This window comes from Hemiscyllium ocellatum, chromosome 5, assembly GCF_020745735.1.
Source record: "Hemiscyllium ocellatum isolate sHemOce1 chromosome 5, sHemOce1.pat.X.cur, whole genome shotgun sequence".
Lineage (NCBI taxonomy): Eukaryota > Metazoa > Chordata > Chondrichthyes > Orectolobiformes > Hemiscylliidae > Hemiscyllium > Hemiscyllium ocellatum.
This window is the reverse complement of record NC_083405.1, coordinates 44,449,279-44,472,597: the sequence shown is the minus strand read 5'-3', so window position 1 is coordinate 44,472,597 and position 23,319 is coordinate 44,449,279. Positions and strand designations below refer to the sequence as shown.

Genomic DNA, 23,319 nt, shown 5'->3' with positions numbered 1-23,319 from the left:
TTTGCAGTGATATGTACTTCTTGTCAGATGTGGGGGTTTAAAGAGAGTTTAAGGGTTACTGCGGATTGTATCTGCCATAAATGCTGTTGGATGCGAATCTTATCAGATCGAGTGGATCGGTTGGAGACACAGATAGAAGCGATGAGGAATTTGAAACAGCAACAGCATGTGATGGATGGCAGTTATAGGAAGCGGGAAAAGTCTCAGATACAGTCACATTGATGGGTTAACTCCAGGAAGGGTGAGAGAGGTCGGCACCTAGGGCAGGAGTCTTTTGTGGATATACCCATTTCAAACAGGTATGCTGTTTTGGAAAATGTAGGGGGTGATGGATTCTCAGGGGAACGTAGCACGAACAGCCAAGTTTCTGGTTTTGAGACTGGCTCTAATGCAATGAGGGGTACATCAGCTTCCAAGAGATCAATTGTGTTAGGGGATTCTGTAGTCAGAGGTACAGACAAATGTTTCTGTGGCCAGCAGAGAAAAAGCAGAATGGTGTGTTGTTTCCCTGGTGCCAGGATCAAGGATGTCTCAGAAGGTGCAGAATGTTCTCACGGGAGAGAGGGGCCAGCAGACGGTCATTGTCCACATTAGAACCAACGACATTGGAAGGGAAAAGGTTGAGACTCTGAAGGGAGATTACTGAGAGTTAGGCAGAAATTTAAAAAGGATGTCCTCAAGGGTAGTAATATCTGGATTACTCCCAGTGCTACAAGCTAGTGAGGGTAGGAATAGGAGGATAGAGCAGATGAATGCATGGCTGAGGAGCTGATCTATGGGAGAAGGATTCACATTTTTGGATCATTGGAATCTCTTTTGGGGTAGAAGTGACGTATACAAGGAGGACGGTTTGCACCTAAATTGGAAGGGGACTAATATACTGGCAGGGAAATTTGCTAGAACTACTCAGGAGGATATAAAGTAGTAAGGTGGGGAGGTGGGACCCAGGGAGGTAGTGAGGAAAGAGATCGATCTGAGACAGGTACAGATGAGAACAGAAGTGAGTCACAGTCAGGGCAGGCAGGGACAAGGTAGGACTAATAAATTAAACTGCATTTATTTCAATGCAAGGGGCCGAACAGGGAAGACAGATGAACTCAGGGCATGGTTAGGAACATGGGACTGGGATATCATAGCAATTACAGAAACATGGCTCAGGGATGGGCAGGACTGGCAGCTTAATGTTCCAGGATACAAATGCTACAGGAAGGATAGAAAGGGAGGCAATAGAGGAGGAGGAGTGGCATTTTTGATAAGGGATAGCATTACACCTGTGCTGAGGGAGGATATTCCCGGAAATACATCCAGGGAAGTTATTAGGGTGAAACTGAGAAATAAGAAAGGGATGATCACCTTATTGGGATTGTATTATAGACCCCCCAATATTCAGAGGGAAATTGAGAAACAAACTTGTAAGGAGATCTCAGCCATCTGTAAGAATAATAGGGTAGTTATAGTCGGGGATTTTAACTTTGCAAACATCGACTGGGACTGCCATTGTGTTAAAAGTTTAGATGGAGAGGAATTTCTTAAATGTGTACAAGACAATTTTCTGATTCAGTATGTGGATGTACCTACTAGAGAACGTGCAAAACCTGAAGTACTCTTGGGAAATAAGGCAGGGCAGGTGACTGAGGTGTCAGTGGAGGAGCACTTTGGGGCCAGCGACCATAATTCTATTCGTTTTAAAATAGTGATGGAAAAGGATAGACCAGATTTAAAAGTTGAAGCCCTAAATTGGAGAAAGGCCAGTTTTGACAGTATTACGCAAAAACTTTCGAACGCTGATTGGAGGCAGATGTTCGCAAGTAAAGGGACGGCTGGAAAATGGGAAGCCTTCAGAAATGAGATAGCAAGAATCCAGAAAAAGTATATTCCTGTCAGGGTGAAAGGGAAGGCTGGTAGGTATAGGGAATGCTGGATGACTAACGATATTGAAGGTTTGGTTAAGAAAAAGAAGGAAGCATATGTCAGGCATTGACAGGATAGATCGAGTGAATCCTTAGAGTATAAAGAAAGTAGGAGTATACTAAAGAGGGAAATCAGGAGGGCAAAAAGGGGACATGAGATAGCTTTGGCAAATAGAATTAAGAAGAATCCAAAGCGTTTTTACAAATATATTAAGGACAAAAAGGTAACTAGGGAGAGAATAGGGCCCCTCAAAGATCAGCAAGGCGACCTTTGTGTGGAGCCACAGAAAATGGGGGAGATATTAAACGAGTATTTTGCATCAGTATTTACTGTGGAAAAGGATATGGAAGATATAGATTGCAGGGAAATAGATGGTGACATCTTGTAAAATGTCCAGATTACAGAGGAGGAAGTGCTGGATGTCTTGAAATGATTAAAGGTGGATAAATCCCCAGGACCTGATTAGGAGTACCTGAGAACTCTGTGCGAAGCTAGAGAAGTAATTGCTGGACCTTTTGCTGAGATATTTGTAAAATCAATAGTCACAGGTGAGGTGCCAGAAGTCTGGAGGTTAGCAAACGTGGTGCCACTGTTTAAGAAGGGCAGTAAAGACATGCCAGGGAACTATAGACCAGTGAGCCTGACCTCGGTGGTGGGCAATTTGTTGGAGAGAGTCCTGAAGGACAGGATGTACATGTATTTGGAAAAGCAAGGACTGATTCGGGATAGTCAACATGGCTTTGTGCGTAGTAAATCATGTCTCACAAACTTGATTGAGTTTTTTGAAGAAGTAACAAATAAGATTGAGGGCAGAGCAGTAGATGTGATCTATATGGATTTCAGTAAGGCGTTTGACAAGGTTTCCCATGGGAGACTGATGAGTAAGGTTAGATCTCATGGAATACAGGGAGAACTAGCCATTCGGATACAGAACCGGCTCAAAAGTAGAAGACAGAGGGTGGTGGCGGAGGGTTGAATTTCAGACTGGAGGCCTGTGACCAGTGGAGTGCCACAAGGATCAGTGCTGGGCCCTCTACTTTTTGTTATTTACATAAATGATTTGGATGCGAGCTTAAGAGGTACAGTTAGTAAGTTTGCAGATGACACCAAAATTGGAGATGTAGTGGACAGCAAAGAGGGTTACCTCAGATTACAACAGGATCTGGACCAGATGGGCCAATGGGCTGAGAAGTGGCAGATGGAGTTTAATTCAGGTAAATGTGAGGTGCTGCATTTTGGGAAAACAAATCTTAGCAGGACTTATACACTTAATGGTAAGGTCCTAGGGAGTGTTGCTGAACAAAGAGACCTTGGAGTGCAGGTTCATAGCTCCTTGAAAGTGGAGTCACAGGTAGATAGGATAGTGAAGAAGGCGTTAGGTATGCTTTCCTTTATTGGTCAGAGTATTGAGTACAGGAGTTGGATGGTCATGTTGCGGCTGTATAGGACATTGGTTAGGCCACTATTGGAATATTGCGTACAATTCTGTTCTATTTCCTATCAGAAAGATGTTGTGAAACTTGAAAGGGTTCACAAAAGATTTACAAGGATGTTGCCAGGGTTGGAGGATCTGAGCTACAGGGAGAGGCTGAACAGGCTGGGGCTGTTTTCCCTGCAGCGTCGGAGGCTAAGGGGTGACCTTATAGAGGTTTACAAAATTATGAGGGGCATGGATAGGATAAATAGACAAAGTCTGTTCCCTGGGGTGGGGGAGTCCAGAACTAGAAGGCATAGGTTTAGGGTGAGAGGGGAAAGATATTAAAGAGACCTAAAAGGTGACTTTTTCACGCAGATGGTGGTACGTGTATGGAATGAGCTGCCAGAGGATGTGGTGGAGGCTGGTACCATTGCAACATTTAAGAGGCATTTGGATGGGTATATGAATAGGAAGGGTTTGGAGGGATATAGGCTGGGTGCTGGCAGGTGGGACTAAATTGGGTTGGGATATCTGGTCGGCATGGACGGGTTGGACCGAAGGGTCTGTTTCCGTGCTGTACATCTCTATGACTCTATGACTCTATCAGTGTTTGAGTATAAAAATCAAGGCTGATATTTCAATGTCTCACAGTGCAGCAGTGTCAAAAAAACCATTTAGATGGAATGTTAAACTGAAGCCATATCTACCTAATTGGCTTGGTAGAAAGAATCATAGCAGTACTTTAAAGAAGAGTAGGGGGAGTTATATCCAGTACCTGTCCAATATTTATCCCTCAAACAACTTTGCAAAAGTAGATAAACTGATCATTTTCATGGAATATTTGTGGGAATGGCTATGCATTGGTTGCGGTGTTTCTGAGATTATAAGAATGACGACTCTCTAAGAACTATCTCATTATCTATAAGGGCTTTGAGACATCCTGTGATTATGAAAAATGCTATATAAATGCAAGTCATTTTTAAATTCTATTTCTTTCTACTTCCATTTTAGAATCTGCTCTTGTTTATTGTCTGTTATTCTAATTTAACAGAATTTTGAAAATAGACTCTTCTTTTTGTATCACTGGAATGCGTACAGGCAGTCCCTGAGTTAGGAATAGATTCTGCTATTGAGTACATTCATAAGTGAATTAATGCCAGTCAGAACATAATATTATACAGTACAATTTAAAAAAAAGCCATTTGTAAATGTGAAAAAGCTTTGTATTGTTAAAATTAATATTAACATGGTATCTCAGTTGTAAGTATGGGCCTTTGTGAGTCAGAAATTTGTAAATCAGGGACTGCATGTAAATAAATGATTGAAAAGCAGTCTCTTTAAAACAATTAATTCTGCTTGGGCAATTTGAGAATTAGCTGAGTAACAAAGAAGCAGAGAAAGGGATTTTTTCTTTCATTATACTTGGTTTTAAAGGCTGTGTATAGTTTCACTAAATTGGTTTTGTTTTGCTTCTGTGTTGCTAAAACCAGAAAAAAAATCAAATCATTGTTTATTATGTATTTATGTGACTGTTTGATTATCTTTCTAGAAGCATTTTTTTGTATACCTTGTATTGTAGCCTTTAAGCATCTGTCCACAGATGATCAGCAAACTTCCCCGTAGGTACATTTTGTACCAAAATTTTGCTTAATTTTTCGAAGGCATTATTGGTTGAATAAATAATCTGGGGAATCCCAGATATGCTGAAACTGAACTCTACAATTTTCTTGTCCAGGAGCAGCGGAAGACAGAGTGAAAGTGACATTGGAGACCAGGAGGTTATCAGGAAGGTTAGTTGAGTTAGAGCTAAGGCTGACAATGGCAGGGGACCTCAGACCCATGGCATGTGCCTCTTGCTTGATGTGGGATGTAAGGGACATGGCTGACGTCCTTGACTCTTACATTTGCAAGATGTGTGTCCAGCTGCAGCTCTTGTTTGACTGCATGAGGCTCTGGAGCTGCGGATGGACTCACTGTGGAGCATCCGCGATGCTGAGGAGGTCATGGTAGCATATTTAGTGAATTGGTCAGACTGCAGATTAGAATTGCTGAGGGAGACAGTGAATGAGTGACCAAAAGGCAGAGAAAGAATAGGAAGGTAGTGCAGGTGTCCCGTCAAGTCATCTTCCTCCAAAACACTTTTGGATACTGTTGGGGGAGTTGGCTTACCGAGGAGGGCAGCAGTTGTCAGGATCATGGCACTGTGGCAGGCTCTGCTGTTCAGAAGGGCTTGAAAAAGACTCGTAGGGCCATAGTCATATGGGATTCTATTGTAAGGGGAGTAGATAGGTGGTTCTGTGGCCGAAAATGAGACTCTTGGTATGTTGCCTCCCAGGTGCTCAGGTCAGGGATGTCACTGATCGGCTGCGGAGCATTCTGAAAGAAGGTGGGGGGGGGGGGAGGTGGCGGTGAACAGGCAGTTGTTGTGGTGCATATAGGCACCAATGATATAAGTAAAACAAACTAGATGAGATCCTGAAAGCAGAATTCAGGGAGCTAGGAGAGAAGTTAAGGAGGTGGCCCTCAAAACTGGTGATCTCAGGATTGCTACCACTGCCATGTGCTAGCCAAGGTAGAAATGAAAGACTAGGTAGAATGAACACATGGCTTGAGGCATGGTGTAGGAGGGAGGGGTTCAGATTTCTGGGACATTGGGACCGGTTCTGGGGAAGGTGGGGCTGTTACAAATTGGATGGTCTACACCTGAACCAGACTGAAACTAATGTCCTTGGGGGAGTGTTTGCTAGTGCTGTTGGGGAGGGTTTAAACTAATGTGGCAGGGGACTGGGAACCAGAAGAGAAGACTAGTAGACAGTAAGATAGAAACTAGAGACGGTAAGGATCATGAAGTTAGCATTATCAAGGGGAAGAGTAGGCAGAGAGCAGATGAACGCAAAGGAACTAGTGGTCTGAAGTGCATATATTTTAATGCAAGGAGTATAGTGGGTAAGGCAGACAAACTTAGGGCTTGGATTGGTGCCTGGGTGTATGACATTATTGCAATCACAGATACTTAGTTGAAGGAAGGGCATGATGATTGGCAACTAAATGTTCCAGGAATATAGATGCTTCAGACAGGACAGGAGGGAGATAAAAGGGGTGGAGGAGTTGCATTGCTGGGGTCAGGAATGATATCATGGCTGTGCCAAAGGAGAACACTATGGAGGGTGTACAAAGTTAAAAATCATACAACACCAGGTTATAGTCCAACAGGTTTAATTGGAAGCAATAAGGGGCCATATTGGACCTGGTGTTGAGGAATGAGCCTGGCCAGGTGCTAGAAGTTGCACTGCGGGATTTCTTTGGGAATAGTGACCACAATTCTGTAAGCTTTAAAATACTCGTAAACAAAGATGAGAGTGGTCCTAAGGGAAGAGTACTAAACTGGGCCAAGGCCAATTATATCAAAATTTGGCAGGAGCTGGGAAATGTGGACTGGGGGCAACCATTTGAATGGAAGTCAACATTAGATATGTGGGAGGCTTTCGAAGATAGTGCAGGGTAGGCTTGTCCCTTTGAAAACAAGGGAGAGGAAAGGCAAGATTCGTGAACTGTGGATGACAGGAGAAATCATGCAACTAGCCAAGAAAAAAACGGAAGCGTGAATAAGGTCGAGGCAGCTAAGAACAGAATGGGCCTTGGAGGAATATCAGGAGAGCAGGGCAATCTTAAACAAGGAATCAAGCGAGCTAAAAGGGATCATGAAATAACTTTAATAAGGAGAATTAGGGAGAATCCCAAAGCCTTTTATTCTTATATGAGAAGCAAGAGGGTAACCAGAGAAAGGGTTGGTTCACTGGAGGACAAGGAAAGAAGGCTGTGTGTCGAACCTGAGAAAATGGGTGAGATTCTCAATGATTACTTTGCATCAGTGTTCACTGAGGAGAGGGACATGATGAATGTTGAGATTGGAGATAGAAGTTTGTTTACTCTGGATCACGTTGACATAAGCAGGGAAGATGTGTTGGGTAAGCTAGAGGTTATTAAGATGGACAAATCCCCAGGACCGGATGAGATCTATCCCAGGTTGCTGAGGGAGGCAAGAGAGGATATAGCTGGGCCCTAAAAGATATCTTTGTAGAATCCTTAAACACAGGTGAAATGCTGGAAGACTGGAGAGTTGCTAATGTTGTCCCCCTGTACAAAAAGGGTAGTAGGGATATTTCAAGTAACTACAGACCAGTGAGCCTGACATCAGTGGTGGGAAAGTTGTTGGAGAAGGTACTGAGGGATAGAATCCATTTATATTTGGAAAATAATAGGCTTATCAATGATAGGCAACATGGGTTTTGTGTGGGGGAGATCATGCTTTATTAACTTAATAGAGTTCTTTGAGGAAGTGACCAAGTTGATAGATAAAGGAAGGGCTGTAGTAAGGCATTTGATTAGGTTCCCCATGGTAAACTAATGGAGAAAGTGAAGTCACAAGGTATGCATGGGTTCTAGCTGGGTGGATAAAGAACTGATTGAGCGACAGGAGACAGAGAGTAATAGTTGAAGGGGGTTTCTTGAACTGGAGAAAGGTAACCCATGGTGTTCCACAGGGATCGGTGCTGGGGTCACTGTTGTTTGTGATATACATAGATGAGCTGGAAGACCGCATTGGTGGTCTGATCAGTAAGTTTGCAGATGACACAAAGATTGGCGGAGTAGTAGAAAGCATAGGGGACTGTCAAAGAATACAGGAGAATACAGATAGACTGGAGAGTTGGGTGGAGAATTGGCAGACGGAGTTTAATCCAGGCAAATGTGAAGTGATGCATTTTGGGAGAACTAATTCTCAAGTGAACTATACAGTAAATGGAAGAGCCTTGGGAAAAGTTGATGAGCAGAGAGATCTGGGAGTTCAGGTCCATTGTACCCTGAAGGTGGCTGCACAGGTGGATAGAGTGGTCAAGAAGGCATATGGTATGCTTGCCTTCATCAGCCAGGAGGTTTGAGTTTAAGAGCTGACAGGGCATGTTAAAATTGTACATGACTTTGGTTTGGCCACATTTAGAATACTGTGTACACTTCTAGTTGCCACATTACCAAAAGGATGTGGATGCTTTGGAGAGGGTGCAGAGAAGGTTTACAAGGATGGTGCCTGGTATGGAAGGTGCTAGCTATGAAGAGAGGTTGAGTAGGTTGGGATTGTTTTCATTAAAGAAAAAGAGATTGAGGGGGGACCTGATTGACAAAATCATGAAGAGTATAGACAGGGTGGATAGAGATAAGATTTTTTCCCAGGGTGAGGGATTCAATAACAAGAGGTCACACATTCAAGGTGAGAGGAGAAAAGTTTAAGGGGGATACATGCAGCAAGTACTTTACACAGAGGGTGGATGTATCTGGAACGCTTTGCTAGCAGAGGTAGTAGAGGCAGGCATGGTAGATTCATTTAAGATGCATCTGGACAGAGGTGTGAGTAAGAGCAGAGGAGTACAGATCCTAGGAATTGGGCGATAAGTTTAGACAGTGGATTTGGATCAGCGTAGGCCGAAGGGCCTGTTCCTGGGCTGTAAATGTTCTTTGTTCTTTATTCTAAAAATCAAGGGAAATATGCACAAGTGATAATCGTGTGGCACTCTGAGTAAGGGAGCTTGCAGGGTTGATAATCCGGGAGATGGGTTGCATGAGAGCTGCTAGGGGAAGGTGTTGCATACAGCTGTGGGAATGGTAGATCATGAGTCTTGGTGGGAAGGGGGTGTAGTAGCAGAGTTCAAGTTAGAGTGAGTGTGAAGTAGCAGCAAGAAGATGTTGGCAATTACCTTTGTGGAGCATACAAGGTCATAAACTTTCTTGTGGTATTGCTGTGCATATTGTAATAATAATACAATACTGACACCAGTAGCAGGAAGTCACCAGAGTACCAGCAACAGTGAGCACTTGTGCTGCTGGTGCGTGCAAGACAGTCAGAGTGCAGCATTGTGGGAGTTTCCTGCAAAGGTAATGAGCAACATAACATTGTGTGAGAAAACTCTCTGGAGCTCACTGAGTTAAACCTTTTTTACACTCCTCAAAATTGGCACTCAGCTAATTTTTGAGAAAATTTTGCCCAATGTCTACATCTTCTAATGATGAACTAAATATGCTGTACAAAAGAGATACTTTTTTTGAGTAAGATAGAAAAGAGAGTGGAAAAATGAGAATGGACAACATATTTATGGTTCAGAAGATGTTGTGGTCATTCCATGCACAAACTGGCCTTCATACACAAAGGGCCAACATTTTCAACTGGATGTCGAAGTACATTCTACAGTACGTATGGTCACACTGAAATTTTATGAAGGGAAATGCACTTTTCTTCCACATTCTCAACACTGCAACATTTCCTTCTGGCCTTTTTATGAGTTAGGGATGCCTTGTCTGCAAAATACACTGGCAGATCTGTTTTGTTTTTTTAAAGAATGTGTTTCCAAAAGAAAAGAATGATCTGCACCTGCTCCCCTCCACTCCCCATTCTTTAATGTATACTCAACTTTCAGATGGATATGTATTACATTATTATAATAAGTGTAAATATTCTTCTAGTGAAGCTGGAATCTCATTATGACAACTGTTCCATTGTGAATGTCTGGCTGAGTTTCATAAGTTTTAGCTTAGCTGGTGGTATTAATTGATGCAAAAGCTATAGAAAATTTTACAAGTCTGTAATAACAGATTATGCCTTTGATATGGTTTCATGCTTTTAAAAAACAAGAAGGGAGGCAGATGACCTAGTGGTATTATTGCTGGACTGTTAACCCAGAGACACTTTGGGGACCCAGGTTTGAATCCTGTCATGGCAGATGGTGGAATTTGCATTTAATAAAAATCTGGAGTTAGGTATCTAATGATGACCATGAATCCATTGGCAATTGGAGGGAAAAACCCATCTGGTTCAATAATGTCCTTTGGGGACAAAACTGCTATCCTGACTTGCATGTGATTCTGGACTCATAGCAATGTCATTGATTCTTAATTGGCCTCTGGGTAATTTGGGATGGGCAATAAATGCTGGCTAGCCAACAATGCCATCATCCTGTGGATGAATAAAGACAAAAAAAACAAATAAACATTTAAACTCTTACCTGTCCTTTATTTTATGATCCAGTGTCATAGACAGTGAATTAGAATTCAGGAATGACTTAAACACTTAAACAGCCGGTGACGAGCGGTGTCCCGCAGGGTTCAGCGTTGGGGCCACAGCTGTTCGCATTATATATTAATGATTTGGATGAGGGGACTGGGGGCATTCTAGTGAAGTTTGCCGATGATACGAAGTTAGGTAGACAGGCAGGTAGTACTGAGGAAGTGGGGAGGCTCCAGAAGGATCTAGACAGTTTGGGAGAGTGGTCCAGGAAATGGCTGATGGAATTTAACGTGAGCAAGTGCGAGGTCTTGCACTTTGGCAAAAAGAATAAAAGCATAGACTACTTTCTAAATGGTAAGAAAATTAGTAAAGCCAAAGTACAAAGGGATCTGGGAGTGCTAGTCGAGGATTCTCTAAAGGTAAACATGCAGGTTGAGTCCGTGATTAAGAAAGCGAATGCAATGTTGTCTCTTATCTCAAGAGGGTTGGAATATAAAAGCAGAGATGTGCTACTGAGACTTTATAAAGCTCTGGTTAGGCCCCATTTGGAGTACTGTGTCCAGTTTTGGTCCCCACACCTCAGGAAGGACATACTGGCACTGGAACGTGTCCAGTGGAGATTCACACGGATGATCCCTAGAATGGTAGGTCTAACATATGAGGAACGGTTGAGGGTCCTGGGATTGTATTCATTGGAGTTTAGAAGATTAAGGGGAGACTTAATAGAGACATACAAGATAATATATGGCTCGGAAAAGGTGGATGCTAGGAAATTGTTTCCGTTAGGCGAGGAGACTAGGACCCGTGGACACAGCCTTAGAATTAGAGGGCGTCAGTTCAGAACAGAAATGCGGAGACATTTCTTCAGCCAGAGGGTGGTGGGCCTGTGGAATTCATTGCCACTGAGTGCAGTGGAGGCCGGGATGCTAAATGTCTTCAAGGGAGAGATTGATAGATTCTTGTTGTCTCGAGGAATTAAGGGCTACGGGGAGAATGCTGGTAAGTGGAGTTGAAATGCCCATCAGCCATGATTGAATGGCGGAGTGGACTCGATGGGCCGAATGGCCTTACTTCCACTCCTATGTCTTATGGTCTTAATTAGAGGTTTAATGAATTTCCAATTATTTAAAAAAATTCTCAGTTATTGCATGACTTCTGAGAACTCTACATACAAGTAAGTGTCTAGGGAGGATACTTAAGGCATAATGGTGGCATGATTGACATGGGGAATGTAAGGGGCATGGTAATTGGGAGGTAGGATTGTGGTTATGAGGGGGCATGGAGTGGTATGGGAGAATGTGGAGGGGTATAGGGATTGTGATGGGGTGTGGAGTGGCAAGAGGAAATGTGAGTAAGAACAAGATGGCACGGCAAAGTGTGAGGCGGCTTGGAGTGATGGAGGATATTTGGGAGGTGATGGATGGAATGGTTCAGTTTAGGAGGACTTTAAACAAAGTTGGGAGCTGGGCTGTTGGCTTGAACAACTGAGAGGGGCCACCTCCACATCCAGACGCTGCACAAGCTCCAATGGGGTTCAGAAAATGAACTGCAAACCCGATCATTGTGTGAAAACTCCTCATAATGTCACGCAAGGGGTCGAGTTTGCACTTAGAGAATCGCAAAATTACATTGGCTAGGTTTCTCCAAGCTGAAATGAAAGTACAGCCTAATAAATAAAACTTCCTCATGCAAACTAAAGTAGGATCCCCACGCATGTAAAAGTTATTTATTTCACTGATGACGCCACATGCATGCAAAATGAAACCCTACACACGTAATCCTTCTCCCTTTACCAATCTGCTGTTGCTATAGTACTTCCTATTCTTCGTTAAACACAACCCCTCATATCTAATTTCCAGTTACCTACATTCTTCCTTGTCACATATAAAGAAAAGATGAAAATGAAATGCTGAATCAGTAAAAGTGACCATGGTGCTAATGAACTGTGATTAAGATCCAACTGGTGCATTATTATCGCCCATACATTGAAAGCTGACATCTTCATTTGCTTGGATCTATATTTTTGATTTGTGATTCACATCCAATGTAACTCTGCATCAGATCAGTATAAAGCAGCATTGGAAGTGCTCATTTGGTGCAATGATAGTGTCTCTACCTCAGAACCAGGAGGCCAGCGATCAAATCTCACCTGTTCCAGAGGTGAATAATAACATCTTTGAAAATGCCAGTTACAGAACAGCAAATAACTCATATATTATTTCTGTAGGGCTGCTGTAGCACTCTGATAGTGTCCCTACCTCCGAGCAAGGAGGCCTGGATTCAACTCCAGAAGTCTAGACATGCGGAATAACATCTCTAAACAGGGTAATTGGAAAATATCTAAAACAACATTCGTGCAAAGACCTGCCCAGTCTAAAGTAGGAGAAGAGGGGAGGTCTGGATCATAGAGTAGGGACACGGTTGAGTATGAAATGGGGCAGAGACTGATCCTGTCTAAAGCAGCATGACATTGGGTCTTCACCTAGTATATGTATTAAAACTAAACAGTTATCTGGCCTTATCAGCCTTAAATTTAAACGTTATTTCAAACATGTCTGACAATTGAAGCCTATCGTCTCACATCTGTGTCAAGCAGAAATGCCAAAACACTGTGTATCCTGGTAAACAACATATTCAGGAAATTCCAGCAACAGCTGAAATATGTCACTCAGCTTGACAGTTGACTGACATTGTTACATTGTGTACTTGAATTTTGAGGATAAATAATTTGGAACATTGTCCCGCAACAGCGACAGATTTCAGTGGAGGTGGGGATCAGTGTCTACCCGACAGACTAGGGAAGAATAGGAAGCAATCTCCTGGAAAGATTGCGCTTGCAAACTGTGATTTTAGTGTTGAATATCAGTGACAGTGAAAGGGTCCTGGTGATGAACAGTGAGAAACAAATCAACAGAACTGTGGGAGACTCAGCTGCACAGGGTAGAAGTTCAAGAAAGTGTAGAAACATTTATGAAGGGGTTAAAATGTCATGAGATGGACATTTCTGCAACTACATGCAAGTGCATGATAATCGAGATGACACAGGGAATAGTCAGAATTTGTGGTTCATGTCCAAGCCAATTGTAAGGAAAGGATTGAGGTGAACCAAGCAGAGTTTCAGGAGCTTGGAAAAAGGCCATAATCTCTGTAATATTCCAAATGCTACACAATGATCTACATAGTAAAAGCAAGATAGTGAAGGAAAAGGATGGCTGCATTTGCAGTACAAGAGGGAGGGCACTAGATTTCTGGGTCATTAGGTCCATATGTAGGGCTGGAAGGACACAGCAAGCTGGACAGAAGCAGGAACTTTTCGCAATTCACCAGCATCAACCTTGCACCAACTAGTTTTAATTCTAGATTTTGTTTGCTGTTACCATAACTAACCAAACCTTTATGATATTATGATCACTGTTCTCTAAATGTTCCTTTATTGACATTTGATTTATTTGACTCTCCTCATTTCTCTGAATTGGATCTGGCAGTGCATTGGGCCACAAATGTATTAATCAAGAAAAATCTCCTGAACGCACTTCATGAATTTTTCCAATTTTTTTCCACTAACACTATCACATTCTAAGTTAGGGTAATTGAAGTGCCCCATTATTACTACTCTATAATTTTCTAATTTGAATCTTATTGCGCACTGCAAGTTAGATTGCCCAAGTAGGGGCATTGTTATAAAATCATTATGAATCTCTTGTCAGTGCTCAGGTGGAATATTATACATGATTCTAGTAACCACACTTTAGGAAAGTGCCAATGTCTTGGAAGAATGCAGAAGAGGCTTAGCTTGAAGATATCCAGGATGAAGGACTGTCTATCCATAAATTGGAGAGACAGATGATGCTGGGATGAGAGTAAAAATAGTTGAAAAAAAGGCCAATTAGAAACGTTCAGAGTTATGGGTGTTTTAATGGATAACGTGGAGAGAAATTATTTTTTATGTCTTCTTTAGTGTTCTCCATCATTATGTGAGCATGATATCATCGATGACATAACTTGCTAGGCGCTCAGGAATTAACGATTTGCTGTATAGGCATAGCCAACAAATGTTGGCCTATGGACATCCAATGGACAAATAAAAACAAACCAAAATGTTCAGTACTCTCCTCTAAAGTTTTAAAAGCTAGGCCAAAGGAAAATTTTAAAACTGAGGTTGATAGACTTTTGCTTTGTAAAGGTACTAAGAATTACATATTTCTAGGCAGGGACATTGGGGTTAAGATAGAGATTATTCTTCCTTTTAATTGAATGACAGCAGAAGGACTGAATGGTCTCACCCTGGTCTTGAGTTTCTGAAATGTATCGCCTGCTAGTACTATTAAGTGAAGACATATTTTATCACATATAATTAGTACTTTCAGTTGCTAATTGTCACATCTAATAAAGTATATTGATTATCAAATTCCTTGTTCACTTGCTTGAATATTCTAGCTATCGGTAAGATAGTGCTCATTAACTCTTTCACCTCAATTTAATGTTCCTCTTCTTTGGAAATCCTTATCTCTGAAGAGAACCATCCATATTTCTGACCTTGAACTCAAGGTACACTATTTGTCAGATAACAGCCATTTCACTCCTGAATATGAGACATCAAGTGACGACTGGCCCCTTAAGAGCTGCTGGAATGTATAATCTGCCCCTCCATCCAAGGCACTCTTGATGTATTATTCTTAGAATACCAGTATTTGAGGATGGAAGATGATTATGTGAATTGAGATAGATTGAGAAACAGTGAGATGCAATGAGACTTGGCTGTGCTTGGACCAGTTGCTGAATGTAAACATGCAGGTGCGGCAGACATATGTTGGCCTTCATAGCAAGAGGATTTGAGAATGTTTTAATGTAATTGTATGGGGCCTTGATGAAACCACACCAGGAGCATTGTGTGCTGCTTAACATGCAAGTTCAGTTGGCAATTTGGAAAGCAAATGCAATGTTAGCATTGATTTCAAGGAGGCTAGAATACAAGAGCAGTGATGTACTGCTGAGGCTGTATAAGACTCTGGTCAGGCTGGATTTGGAATATTGTGCAGTTATGGGCACAGTATCTAAGGAAAGATATGCTGGTGTTGGAGGGGGTCCAGAGGTGGTTTACAAGAATGACCCTGGGAGTGAAGGGCTTGTCACATGAGGTGCGATAGAAGACTTTGGGTCTGTATTTGATAGAGTTTAGAAGAATGTGGAGGGATCTGATTGAAATTTATGGAATACTGAGAGGCTTGGATTGAGTGGACATGGAGAAGATGTCTCCACAAGTAAACAAGACGAGGACTGGACAGCACAGCCTCAGAGTGAAGGACAACCCTTTAGAATTGAAATGAGGTGGAATTTCTTCAGCCACAGGGTAGTCAATCTATGGAAGTTATTGCTGCAGAGGGCTGTGGAGGCCAAGTCATTGAGAGTTATTAAAACAGAGATAGAAATGTTTTGATTGGAAAGGGGATCAAGAACATGCAAGGGGAATGGAGTTGAGAAACATATCAGCAAGGCTTGACTGGTGGAGCAGGTTTGTTGGCCTAATTCTGCTCCTATACTTTAGCGTGCTAAAGTCTTATAGTTTTGGTCTCTTTATCTGAGGAAGGATGTCCTGTCTATGGAAGGATTGCGACAAAGCTTTACCCAACTGCTTTATAGGATGGCATATGAAGAAAGATGAGATTGGTTAGGATTCTTTTCACTGGAGTTTAAAAGAATGAGGCAGAATCTCATGGAAACCCAAAAGAATTCTAACCGGACCAGAATGCAGGAAGGATGTTTCCAATGTCCAGTGAGTCCAGCGGGCACAGCTTAAGGATATGAAGTAGGCCATTGAGGACTGAGCTGAGATGCAATTTCTTCACTCACAGATTGGTGAGCCCGTGAACTTCTTGGGACTAAAGTGATGAAAGATTATGGGGAGAAAGCGAGCATAATGTACTGGTTTAGATGATCAGTCATTATCAGATTGAATGGTGGAGCAAATTTGAAGCGCTAAATGGCATTTACCTGCTCCTAGTTTTATGTTTCCAGGGAGATGTGAACTGATTTCAAGCAGCAGTGCAAGAAAACGTAATAGATACAAACAAACTCATAACATCAAGCCATTATCTATTTCCCATTGTTCAAGGAATTTTATACAATGTAATGTTTTAATTCTTGTATCAACACATTTTGTATCAGTAATTAAGGAATGGAGAAAATTTGTAATTTTGTTACTAAAATGAGAAATTGGGATTTCATTGTCTGTATAATGGAATTGACAAAGTGGCTGCTGGTCTCCTGTTGTTTTGTTGATCTCATAACAGCAGGAGCTTATTAGATACAAGAATGCTCATGCAGCAATAAAAAAGACAACTCGCAGAATTTATAGATCTCATTAGTTGTATTGATTGAATTTGAAATGTCCTTTTTTCAAAGATATTGATTAAATCAGCATGTGATGTGTTCACCTGGATTAAGAGTATTATAGAATCAGAATCCTTACACTGTGAAACAGGCCATTTGGTCAAGTCCACACTGACCCTCTGAAGATTAACCCACCTAGACCCATCCCCCCATGCTATTACTCTACATTTACCCCTGATTAATGCAGCTTACCTGCACATCCCTGAACACAGTAGATATTCAATTGACACTACCATGTATGCTTGTGCCACTGAAATGACTTCAGTACTCACATTTCATGCTGCAATATCTGTCAAACATTTAATGGCAACATTGGAAACATGTGTCAATCAACAGCATTCAAGTCAGTTTGTCAACTCACACTTAATTTGTTGAGAACGCTTTGCAATTTTGGTGTTTCAGCACATTTAGAGAGAAATATTATGTGTTTTTCTCGACTTGCCTAAATAGTTGGCTTAATCCACTATAATACCCATGCATTTCTCATCAGTTAAAAGCACATTTATCTACTGTAGCAGGATAAAGGTTCATATTTAATTATTGATTAGTAGAGGCGGTGTATGGAATATCAATCACAGGCTAAGCTGTAGTCTGACAACATCTACAATGTGCGCAATGTGATATGTCAAGATCTAATGTAGATGATGACTGAATAGCTTGGTGAACAACTGCAAGAGAATACATCCATTTACAGACTTCACCATTTGTTTCTAATGCCATTTTGGCTTTGGCAGACATCATAGGCTACAGTCTGATGCCACATCTCAAAACTAAATCCTCAAGCCTCTCCAGTCGGTAGAACACAAGCAGACACATTAAGGCCAATTAATATCTTAAATAGCAATCTAGAGGTTTGGATTTTATAACTTCAAGTTCATAGCACAGATCTGAAGAGGACTCTGAAAATATGATCATTTATTGCATACTATACAACATGGGGCACTACAGGATATGATGGCAGTCAGATGTATGGACATATTATTTATTGTAGCTAATGAGGGGTTGAAGAGTTCACCTTAATTTGAGAACAAGGAATAACCACAGATACTCAGATTCAGTTGATGAACTGTGAAAATCACTTCAGGTAAATGCTACTTGATAGATGCAAAGCCGAAGCAGCAAAGATAAAAATTCTGAAATGAAACTGAAAAGTAACATAGAAATAAAGGAGCAGGGGTAGTCTATTCAGCCCTTTCACTTGTTCCCCCATTCAGAATGATCATGGCTGATCGTCCAACTTAGTGAGAACATGGTACTTTCTCCCCATATCCTCTAATCCCTTTACCCCCCAGAACTATGGTTGGATTGCTTCAATCAAAAAGTAATAAAATGGGAAGATATTTTCACATGGTTTTGTAGATCAGATGATATTATTTTGCCTGAGTGATTTCTTTCTTTTACATACATTTATAGCAGTAAATAGATGAAGGCAGTTGCAGAGAAATCTACTCCAGTGCTGGGTTCTGTTAAAACAGGTGCTCCCTTCAGTAAGTGGGAGTGTCAGAACTGGTAAGTGTAGTTTTCGTTGTTAACAAACCACTTCCTTTGATTGTTGCTTCTTTAAAAAAAGCAGCCACGTAGATCCTGAGAAGGCATTATTATGAGTGTGCAATAACAGGTTAGATGAGCCATTCTTGTGCGAAAATGAAGAGCAGGACTGGTAAGTTCATGATTCAAACTGCATTGTTAACTTCAGTGTAAATTAATGTCATGTGTAAACTGTATTTCAAGCATGATAAAATAAAACAGTGAGAAATTAATGACTGATTACAAAATAAAACTTACATTTACTATAAAAGAAATGCCGTTCCAATTCATAGCCCCTTTGCAATATTAATACAGTATAGATAATTAAAACATATTTAAACATCTCAATGAGCACAGGATTGTATCACAGAACTTTTAAATATAACTTGCACAAAGTAGTTATCTGCAAATTTCAGTAACAGTACTTGGCTCAGTAGATGTCTGAACCTAAGAAATCTATATATTTTGCAGTCTTATCAAGCATTTGACACTCTAATGAGGAGTGACACTTTACTAAGCAACTTATAATTTCAGCATTTTATCACGTCACTGTTTTGCACTGAGTGGAACCTGTGGCAGCAGATGTTCAATCGTTTGTTTAACATTATATGAATTTCAGTGAGGGATGTTAACTAAAATCATATCAAGAAATATAGCTATGACATGATCTCACCATTTTATTGACAGAAGATAAAATCTAAATGCACATCTTTGCCTATAATACGATAATTGGAGAGAAATGAATGCTTTGCTGCTTTGAGCATTTTGAACCTACTCCCCAGCTTAATTTTCAGTGTCAAAATAAGTGGGGAAAATATGCTAATTATTGATCAGGTGATACTCCTTTCCCAAAACTGCTGAGATATGATTAGAATGGTACATAAACAGAATAAGAGCATATTTTATGTTAAATATTCATTGTTTTTAGGCCTTTAATAGAAGAAGTTCATTGAGTATTGCCTTATCATTACAATGTAGATAAAAGAAAGGGGAACAATATTTTGGTAGACTCGTGTTAGGGAACTGAATTTAAAGGCAAATAGTCTGAGGTTAACATCTCAACATTAACTATTAACTTTATCTGGTCAGGATGGAGGAATGATATATGATAAGAGATTAAATCTCATTTCATGGAAACTAACAAGTTAGTGTAATATCTCCCAGCTGGTTGTTTCCACAGTTTCTGGATTTACTCTGCTATGGAATTACATCTTTGTACTTCATTGTTTCTGCTGGATTTGGTGGTGTATCGACACTGGTTTTCCAACTGTTTCTGAATGATTATTGTGTATGAATTGAGGAAACATAATCAGAAAGTTAGGTGGAGTCCTATTATGCTGGATCTCTGCCAAGTTTTGGATTTGCCTAATTTCCTCTATTTTTCCAGTGGGTCACAGGAAGTAGTTGGCCGTTTTTACAAATAAACAAACCATCCTGCAGCTCATTATGAGTTATGGCTTTTTGTTCAGCAATCCAGTCATACAGGAGCCATCATGCTACTTGTAGCTGTTGCGGTAAGTTAAGGTAATCACTGAGCAAATGACCAATGTTTCACAATCACCTGCACTCAGATGCATTTAACAAATCAAAGTTCTGTGACTCAGTCATGCTAGAAATTCCATCTCTTTCATGAAGCAATGAGTGATAGCACAACTCTCAACGTAAGCTTTTCAAGCATTGAAGGAATCAACACCAGCAATATTGGCCATTTGAGTTTACTATTAATTTGTATTCCTTATTGAATGATTTTTGGATTAGGCCAGTTTATCCATTTTTAAAACTAATCATGCATCTGCTCAAATGGAACATCTCTGTTATGCTGTCACATTGTTGTCATCTATGAATGTTGGTCATTACAGATATTTCTATTTAACGATGGACTTGATGATCACAGTAGACTGTAAGACATTAAAGGTGGAATGTTTTTGAGATAAACTTGAAAAATTCAAAATAAGCTAGATATGCCCAGATTTCGGATGCTATTCACAACCTATTTAACTATTCTGAATCTTTCACCTGTATGAAACATTTCAACACAATTATAAATCTGCACTTTAAACCTAAACCAGCTCAACACATAAAAATTCAGGGACATGTTTGCGTGTTCATTCTTAATGGTTATTTTCTGCTCTATTCCTTTATTGTGCATCATGCATCAAGAGGAAAATGTCTTGCATTTAGAGATCTCTAAATCACTGAACAATGCTCATAAAAATGTCTGCAATAATGCCTAATTTTACTTGTCCTCTTTGTCTCTGAGATTCATTACAGATCTACATGATTTAGAAAAAGGAATGTAGAATAATGTCTATTTTTCCATGGAAGATACATCTACAAAAGTTACACTCACAAACCATTAGCCATCAGAATTTCAGGACACAATAGATTGTTTCAAGTGATAGCTTGATGAAAATAGGACTAAATATATAAAATTAGCTATTAAAGAGAAGCACTAATTTGTACTGCCACTACTAATAAGACAATGTCTTTACTAGCCTACATGTGATTCCAGACCCACAGAAATGAGGTTGATTCTTAACTGTTCACTAAGCAATTAGGGATCAGCATCAAACACTACCTAGCCAGTGATACCCATATCCTCTGAATTATCTAACAGAAAATATTTTGTGCTAACAATTCCCAATACTGGGCTCTCAAGTTTTCCTGTAAATGTGTAGAATGAGTGAAATATTTTCATGTCAACCCATGCCTATGCTATGTCTTTCTGCATCATTCATAGCCACTCACTCAGTATATCCTATGGTCAAGCCCAGGACGTCTTTGTAATAAACATTAAAGGTAAACTACTAATTATCTGGTAGAGGTGTCATTCAATGAATTTAAGTGAATATTGGAAAAATAACTTATTTATACTAATCCAGAAAATGTAAATCTTCTCAAGTGGTGAATCTATTGTCGAATATGTACTTACTCAGTACACCCATGAATGATCCCATAAAAATATTTTAAAAGCCTGTAATAACCTATTCAAATAATCATCAAAAATGTGAATATTATCATTTGCTGAGATAAACTCAGAGTCTGAAACTCAACCATGCATTCATAATAGGCCCAGCTGTTAAACAAATCATTAGTAATGCCAACAATACAGTTCATTGAATTGGCAAGATAGTTGGCTATTTGATTACTGAGATGTAGCAGAGAGTAGCAAGACATCTCCTTTTGGTGTTCTAAGTGCAAGTTGTTGAAAGTATTTTTTTTACAATTCAAAAGATCTCGGAGTATTTAAATCATATCAGATCATCACAATTAAATACTAAACAGAGTTTGAATATATACCTATAATTCTCCTAGGTTTCCTTTGAACAATATTTATTAACAATTATCCATGAGGGTAAGAGTTCCATATGTGTTTTAACCTTCTAGCCAAGACGTATTACATGACCACTGAATCACCATTTCATAACAGTGTACCTCAGAGGCTCATCTACATATTCAATCATTCCTAGTTACACACATTACAATGCATCACCTGAAAATTGCTAAAAGAGGTATGAAGTCAAAACTTTTCATCTTGTTCTCATCAGGACTGAAACACAAGAAAACCAACTTTATGAAGGAACCACTAATTAATATGTCAGCTAAAGAGGCAGCCAAGTGTATGTTAGGATTGTAGAAACATAGAAGATAGGAGCAGGATGAAGCCATTCAGCCCTTTGATCCTATTGGCCCAAAGTGCTATATTCAGCCACCTCTTGAATACATTCAATATTTTGGCATCAACTGCTTCCTGTGGTAATGAATTCCACAGGCTCATCACTCTTTGGGTGAAGAAATGTCTCCTCATTTGCATCCTTAAGTGGTTCACCCTGAATCCTCAGGAGGTGACCCCCTGGTTCTGGATGCACCTACTATCAGGAATATCCTCCCTGCATCTTACCCAGTCTAATCCTGTTAGAGTTTTAAATTTCTATGAGATTCCTCTGTCACTCCTCTGAACTCCAGCGAAATAATCCTAACCTGATCAATCATCTCCTCATACGTCAGTCCCACCATCCCCGGAATCAGCCTTTGGTAAACCTTTCCTGAACTCCCTCAACAGCAAGAGGATCCTTCCTCAGAAAAGAAGACCAAAACTGCACACAGTATTCTGGTTAGCGCAATACCGCAGGGATTGGCTGTTATCATAGCCCATTCCGCTGCGAAAAAGGTACAAAGTGTGGTCATATTGTTCATGCCTGCAAAGAAAATGGCCCTGTGTATGAATAAATGTAGATTCTGGAACATAGAACTGAATCACATTGTGAGCCAGACTGATCATCTTAAATCAATGTTTAATTCTTGGCACAATCAAATTTTGTAAATGTTGTTCAACTGCAGTATCCCATCAGCTGGGCACTGCATTCTAAGCTTTGTAAGGAAGAACTACATGAGCACCTAGCAGTTGAACATTTAATAGTGACATCTGAAGTTGTCAAAACAGTTAACATTTACTTGCCAGAATGTCCCTGACTTCTCAGCAGGTCAGTGGTCATGACTTTCCCAATGAGATTGGGTTTTTATAGGATTTCCCAAGCCTCGCTAGTATATGCAAATAGTGTTGGGGGAGGGAAAGAAATTCAACTTTCCTCTCAGACTCACATTTCACTCTATAACCTCTGAAAGGTATTTGCGCGGTCATGACCCAAGAACTTCTTGATTTGCAAAGTGGCCAAACAAAAATAGTGCAGAGTTAGGAGGGCTTGGCAAATTAGTACTTCCAGAAAAAATAAATCTTACATTTTGTGCATTTCCATATCTATTCCCACAAAAACCTCGGCCATGCATACTTCAGACTGCCTGAGAAATTATTCTTGATGTGGATTTGAATAAAGTGAGGCCTAGACTGATCAGGTGTTATCTTTAAGCTTTCATACAGGAAATGCAGCACCACTTGTGACAGTTTGTGTTCTGAACTAGGGATGGTGAAGACTGGTGTCTCTGACATGTGGAACTGTTTATACACACTGCTTGCTGGATACTAATAGATGCATGCAAAACGCTGAGGTTGAAATTTCTG

The 23,319-nt window shown here is 40.4% G+C and overlaps 1 protein-coding gene across 13 annotated transcripts in view; it reads left to right on the top strand.

Moving 5' to 3' along the window:
* LOC132815678 (histone deacetylase 9-like) overlaps positions 1 to 23,319 on the top strand; it is a 766,519-nt gene that overhangs the window by 102,362 nt on the left and 640,838 nt on the right. For 6 of the 13 annotated variants that reach the window (XM_060824722.1, XM_060824713.1, XM_060824714.1 and 3 more), the window contains exon 1: positions 18,348 to 18,432. The exons of 6 other annotated variants lie outside the window; for them this stretch is intronic. In XM_060824722.1, coding sequence (XP_060680705.1) covers positions 18,396 to 18,432 — 37 coding nt within the window. In that variant the 5' untranslated portion in view covers positions 18,348 to 18,395. Of the gene's footprint in view, positions 1 to 18,347; positions 18,433 to 23,319 lie in introns of those variants that run through there. One more of the 13 variants, XM_060824723.1, reaches the window with a different exon arrangement.